We start from the raw sequence: 6943 nt of genomic DNA, 5'->3' as shown, positions 1-6943 counted from the left end.
TCGCAGCTACCAACCCTAGGCGAGGGGGGGGGACTCGAGGTCAACTCGTTCCAAGATCGTGTCATCCGTTGAGCAGTCAGATGATGACTCGGGTGGTCAAGGTGTCACTACATCGAACCCTCTTTCTCACCCGAGAGAGCCGTGGGAAGAAGAAAGAAGGCCAAAACGAGGCGAAGCGACGACGAGCTCCAAGCACGAGTCAACAGGCTCGAAGCCATGTGTAGAGAAAAAGCAGGAAAATGGGAGAACCATAAACTAGCGGTAGTCTTGCGAGAAGCAGGACAATCACCCCTTTGTGAAAATCTACTGAGATTGTCATTTCCAAGGAAATGCTCTTTGCCAACGTTTGCATCCCCATTCACTGGAACAGGAGACGCAGTTGAGAATTTAAGGACTTATCGCATAACACTCACCCAATGGGACCATTATGATGTGGTGTTGTGAAAGTTTTTTCCTGCTAGCCTAAAAGATGAAGCCCTATTATGGTACAAAAATCTGCCCAAGGGATCAGTTCAGTCATTTGACCATCTATCCGAGCTATTTTTAGAGACGTACATTCACAACAGTCGAATCCGACCTGAAGTTGACGCGTTGTTCCAACTCTCGAGAGGTCCGAACGAGTCACTCCGTTCCTTGGTCACACGATGGAGGAAGCTATGCGCCGATATTGGAAAGGTGCCCTAAGACTATGCAATCTTGGGCTTTAAAAACAGTCTTAGAAAGACGGACCCACTCTTTGTCCGTATGCATGAGGGCATGCCAAAGAATCTGGGAAAACTAAGAGTAATCCAAGAAGACTAGGTTGCCTTGGAGGAACTCCAAGACGGAACTTATGACATAATGGTGAAAGGAACCGACAGAGGAGCTAACGTCTTAGAACCACAGAACCTTCCAGCCCAAGGAGCAGGGGGGTCCAATGGTGGGCCAACCCAGTTCGATAAACATCGGACTGGAGGATGGAAAGGAAGAGATCAGACCCAGCAAAAGAAGGGGAATTTATAGACCCTGTCTATACGAAGCTTAACACACCAATCTCAGAGATCCTCAAGAAGATCGACGGACAACACCCAATTACCTACCCATGGCATAGAGGTCAGCAACCAGAACGAACTAAAAATCGTTCCGACTTCTGTGAATTCCATCAATTCCACAGACACACGACGGATTCGTGTAGAGACATAAAGAAGGTATTGCAAGACATGGTCAATGAATGCAAGCTGCAAGAATATGTGGTGCAACCAACAGCTCCACCAGCAACTGGGGCACCCATACATCTCGTAGAGATCCCTCGCGAGGCTCAGTATTTAGGCTGCAACACCATCTCGCAATCGGCGATTACCTCCCCTGTGCGAGAAGGAAACATTACTGTAAGAATACACAAGCGAGACTTTAAAGGCGATGAAGTCTTCAGTGTAACCAGAGAACCTGCAATGGAGGAATGGATGAAATTTCCTATCAGCTTTTCAGCCTCGGAAGCATTGGAAGGAGGACATAATCACAACGATACTCTTGTGGTCACGATGGACATCGCACTCCCTGAATGCGAGGGCGAGGAAGTAAAAAACAAAGCGCTACCATGGGCAATGCCCAAAATTCTAATTGATGGTGGCAGCTCTGTGGAGATATTGTTTTACGAAACATTCAAACAAATGGGCCTCAAAGACGAGTGCCTCATATCATCTACATACAACATATTTGGCTTTAACGGATCGTCCACTCGTCCAAGAGGTGAGATAACGCTAGAGATCCTAGTGGGAAGAATCCTTACCCTAACCACATTCTGCGTGGTAGACGTGCTGTCACCCTACACAGCCATTATCGGACGATCCTGGATACATGGAATCAAAGGAGTGGCCTCCACATATCATCAAAGTCTAAGATTCCCAACACCTGACGGAGTGGCAGAAATCGTTGGAGACTCTGGCGAGGCAAAGTATTGCTACAAGATGGATGTGCAAAACGGCGAGAACAAAGTGAATTCCCCAAAGGCACAAGTAAGGAGAGATAGAGGCATCAATATCCCATCCAAGACCCATAACTACATGGCAATAAGCGATGTACCAGCACACTCGCCTGGCACCCATCCTCGTGCAACACCATGGCCTCGGAGCCGATAGCACGACTCTTATAGCAATCACAGAAACTCCCCAAGGAGGGAGAAGTAAGACCTCGTACTCACACTAAGATCGAGGGCATTCCTAAAAACAAAACAACCTATACCGGCACTCAAAACATCTTGAAGAATTCCCCCTATAACAACTCACAGCAGTTTGCTAACATAAGTACTGCGCAAACAAGTGCCTTGCTATCTTTCCTAGATTGTCACTTAGGTTACAACCACCGCATTGGCAAAACTAGCATGCAGACGTACCCTGAACAAATAAAGACGACCATCCTAGGTGACTCTACACTAAACCCCTGGACACTCATCAAAAAGGCGACAACGGCTCCTAATCCCAATCAGACTAGGGTAAAATATCCCATTGACTGAAAGGTCTCCTTCACAAGTGGGCTACAGACAAAAGGCCAACTTCCACTACAAACTAATGAGAAGCATTAGCAGAATCCTGACATCACACGACCCATGAAGGTTGATGTTTAACAAGTTCATATTTGAGGCAAGGGCCATGAGCCCCTACTTGTAAGAAGGTTATGAAACCTCCCTCGAAATGTACTAAGGGTTTACACCCTCTTTTGAAATTAATAAAACTACCCTTTTTGACTATTACTTGTCTACATTTTAAATTCAAATTTATATTCTAAGTCATAATATTTATTTTTTTCCTATCTATTTTACATATATTTAGGACTAGTCACATCATATTTTCATTTCTAACATGCACATCAAATAGATGAAATCATTATGGTATGATACTGGCCACACCCCATTCTACAAAACAATATGGGGAAACAATCCTCAGTTACCTTCTACTGACTAGACCCAAGGTAATATCGTCACGATCATGATATCGGACGATACCCTGTTTCAACAGGAGATACCCATCTTGAGAACACGCTCCAACAGCTAACTCAAAAGAGCTAAAGCTCAACAGCGAGCTCTAAGCAAAAACAAAGGAAGGCTAAACGAAAGTTGTTATAACCTCAGTCCAAGCAACGTAAGAGATAGCATAACCATTTTAGGAATTGATCACTCCTCGGATATGTTACCCAGAGTTGGACCAGCAGAGTGCAATCAAAACTCTTTCATAATCCAAAGCCTGATAAAACATCATACAAAAAAAAAAAAAAAACCTGGCGGTCGCCAGACAACAGTGTTAAAAATCTATTAGCAACAAAGTTAAAGTGCCTCCCACATACGAGGACTTACCACAAAAATAACAATGTTATGCCTCCCACAACTGAGGACTTTCCAACAAAAGACGAAACTGTTTCCAAAAAGGAGCAAGTAAACCAACCAATTTATGTCCAAACATAAGAAGCTAAAAGAAAGAAACCAAAAGCAAGAAAGGAGCAAATTCAGGCATGTCCATCGCCTGGAGCCTCTTTCTCAACCTATGCCTCGCTCTCGACGCTAGCAGCATCCTGTACGGGCTCGGGCACGGGCTCGGAAACTGGCGGGGGGACAACGATGTTCGCAGCAGCAACTCGTTGGCGTTCTCGGAGGACAACATCCTTGCATCCCTTTGTTATCGTAACCTTGTATTGTGCATGAAGATTGGCCAGACTCTCAGCTCTCTCGGCACGGGTGGCAGCCAATTCTTCTTCATGGCTATTCACTAATTCATCAAGCTCCTGATCAAGGCTACGCTAGCCGATCTTTCCTCCTCCAATTGCTTCTCCAACTCAGCCTTTTGTTTGCAAATCTCTGCAACACAAAAGCAAAGACGATTAGCCCACAAAGCATATTTAGCATAATACAATGCACAACTTAACATGCAAATAACCTTCTTTTTCATACAAAACGGTGGCTAAGTTCTGTTCTAAACGGGAATTCTCGGTATCTAGAGCAATAAGCCTTGCTTCTGAAGGAGTCACAGCCGCTTCGCTTTGAGGACAAGATGACATATGTCTATCGCGCTCCTTCTCCAAAGTAATATAATCTCGCTTGAGAGGTTTCAATGTCTCCTTGTCTTCCTCCGCCTGTAATATGATAGGCCTATGATCACACTGCCAGTTAATAAGCTCATCCTTCTGAGCTTGAAGTATCCTGATATCATCTGAACACTTCACGGCTATATTGTTGGCCTTGTCCAGCAAATGGCGTAGCTCCACAATACGATTCCGATGAACATCAACATCTTTTTACAACAACACCTTTTCTTGCTCTAAGGAGTCAATCTTACACTAATGCGTACTCACATCAAGTCTGATCTCACTACGCTCTCTACCATGCCTACGGCGAGCATCTTCTAACTGCTCCTCCAATTTCTTGACCATCACTACCAATACAGGTACTCATTCAGAAGTCTAAACCCTACCATGGAGATGCAATACTAAGCAAAAAAGAGGTAGATAAATACCTTCCAAATCCTTCTTATCTTGGAGAAACGCCAATGCTTCATCGCCAATTGCAGTCCAGTACGAAGCAATTGAGCCTCCTGTTCAGCAGCTTTAACTCTCCTTCCAGCAGCACGAGCTTTGGCGAGCAGGCCAATTCTAAGATTGTTGCTCTAAACAGAACATCCAACACTACCAGTCAAGACTGGGCAAAACAAAAAAACAAATAATAATAAAAGTACGCCAAGGAGCAAAAGATTTTAATCACATACCGATAATACAAGCCGCTGCTGTGAAGACCTATCCAAGGAATCCAGGACGCGATCCTGCTCGTCTTCGCTCAGTAGAGCATACTTCTCCGAGCATATCATAGCCATGGACTCGGAACCGCCACTAAACAGACGCACAGAAGGAGTGTCGGACGAACCCGCAGAGGTAGAAGGAAACCCACTAGCAAAGTTACTTGGTACGCTCGGAGCACCAAAGTTGCTCGGAACCAAACCTTGACCACCCCCTTCTCCCTCGCCACCAACAACAGCACTCTCCTGGGGCAGACTCATCCCCGATCCAAAAACAGCGTCAGGATCGATCGGATCAGCCAACAAAGCTTGGTCGAGATCATCTAAGAACGAATCAGTAACATCTAACACTTCGTCCTCACCAAACAGGGCATCAATATCCACTTCCATTGCATTCTCAAGTGCACTAGAATTTGATGTCCCGGCACCATCAGTCAACCTCCTCCTCTGCCAAAAACACAACAAACCTCGGCCGCTAAGGCAAAAAACAAGGTCAAGGTATATATATATACGTCAAAATACAAGACAAGTATTTTTTACCTTAGCATCCCCGCCATCCCGAGAAGACTGAGACAACCGACGACGAGGGACGTTCCATTTGATCTCCCAGGGCCTATAAGCAGGAAGATGAGCATGCATCTCAGGAATGCAAGGAAGAATGTTACCAAGCTCGTCCCAACCATAAATATAAGGACCCTTAACTCGGATAGGAGCAAGAGGCCACTTAGGGTCGTGGGTCTTACGAAGCGTGCGGTTAGTAGCAAGCTTTGGATCCAAATCGGAAAAGTACGTAAGATCTCGAGCGCTCTTCCGAGATCTAGAGATCCCAAACCCAAAACCATCATAGGTGTCAGACTGATGGAACCAATAGTTCTCCACAAAGGTTTCAGGAGTGTATAAACCCTTTTGGCTAGGATCGAACCTGTTCAACTCGTGCCGAGTAACTTTGCCTTGGCTTCGGCGATTACACTCTCGGGCGATCATTTAGAAGTTACCATTAGGCTGATTGATGGCTCGCTGAGGATCAAGCAGGCACAGTACCTCGTACTGGAAAGTATTCAACGAACAGTATAGGGGTAGACGAAGGTCGGCGTCGAGTTGGCCCACTGAGACAATGATCTCATCGGGCCCACAGGGGTTCGCTGCCAGAAGATCCCTTGAAAGAACGCCATGTTGCTTCTCGTTAGTGGCGTAAGAAATCTCGAATCGTTGGAGATGGTTTCTAACCCTCGCCGATTCAAGAAACTCATCGTCATATGGGCCGGAGAAACGCTCGGAGCTAGGAGTTCTCATCGGAGATTTTACAGGACTGATGAAAACAAACAAAACCAGAAGGAAATAAGTTCAAACGGCTAACAAAGCAAAGAAAAACCGAAGCTAACAGACGTATACCGGCAAGAACTGCCGAAGTAAATGGCGGAAAAGCCTCACAGCCAGAGCAAAAGCATGAGTTATCAGTCAAAAATGACAAAGATAACTTTAAAGCCGAAAAGGGTAAAGGAATCAATGATAAGAATCATTGATACCAACAAAATCGCATGATTACAGAAAAATCGATGGAAATCATCGGAGAAAGCAAAAAGAGAAATAAAAGCAGAGGGACCATACCGTCTTGAAGTCCGAGATGGAGAGTTCCTTCCAGACATCGTGAATCTCTTTATGGGGGACAAAAATTTAAGGAGAAACAACAACAGACAAAGGAGAGAAAGAATGAAAAAATTCTGAACTCTGAAAAGAGGTATTAAAGGCGACATTCTCACCTCCCAATAGATTTTATAAGAAACCAAAGGACCACCACCCGGCGCCTCAAGTCCGAGGGGTAAAAGCGCATTAAAGATGCAGACGTGGTGTAAGCCAGGGATGTGGCGGAAAAGGTGCGACGGTTACCAAGTTTTCTTCTCATCATGCCCTCGGCAAGTTGCAAAGAAAAGGAGCAAAATGTGTGGGTAAAATTGATGAGTGCTAAAAAGTGCATATTTCTATATATTTTTCTTGGCATTTAACTCTTCCTTTGTGCATTAATTCTACATTTTATCCCATATTCTGTATTTTCATTCTTTTCAAGAATAAATATTTTTATTAATTAATTTTGCATTTTTAGGTAATAAATAAAGACTAGATGAGTTGCGGAGCGAAAAGAGCAAAGACACGAAAAAAAGCCGGAGGAAACTCTAGCGGAAAAGAAG

General features: G+C 44.7%; 1 protein-coding gene across 1 annotated transcript; it reads left to right on the top strand.

Annotated features, from left to right (window-relative positions):
• The first annotated feature begins 956 nt into the window (after nt 1–956).
• LOC113342844 lies at nt 957–2117 on the top strand. The gene has a single exon (XM_026587242.1). The coding sequence runs from the start codon at nt 957–959 to the stop codon at nt 2115–2117; it is 1161 nt and encodes a 386-aa protein (XP_026443027.1).
• Nucleotides 2118–6943: the final 4826 nt, after the last annotated feature.

Source organism: Papaver somniferum, unplaced genomic scaffold, assembly GCF_003573695.1.
Source record: "Papaver somniferum cultivar HN1 unplaced genomic scaffold, ASM357369v1 unplaced-scaffold_48, whole genome shotgun sequence".
In the NCBI taxonomy this organism is placed as follows: Eukaryota; Viridiplantae; Streptophyta; class Magnoliopsida; order Ranunculales; family Papaveraceae; genus Papaver; species Papaver somniferum.
This window is presented reverse-complemented; position numbering and strand designations above follow the sequence as displayed.

Coding starts and splice junctions, on each gene's coding strand:
- LOC113342844 (XM_026587242.1), top strand. CDS start 957: ATGGAAAGGAAGAGATCAGACCCAGCAAAAGAAGGGGAATTTATAGAC.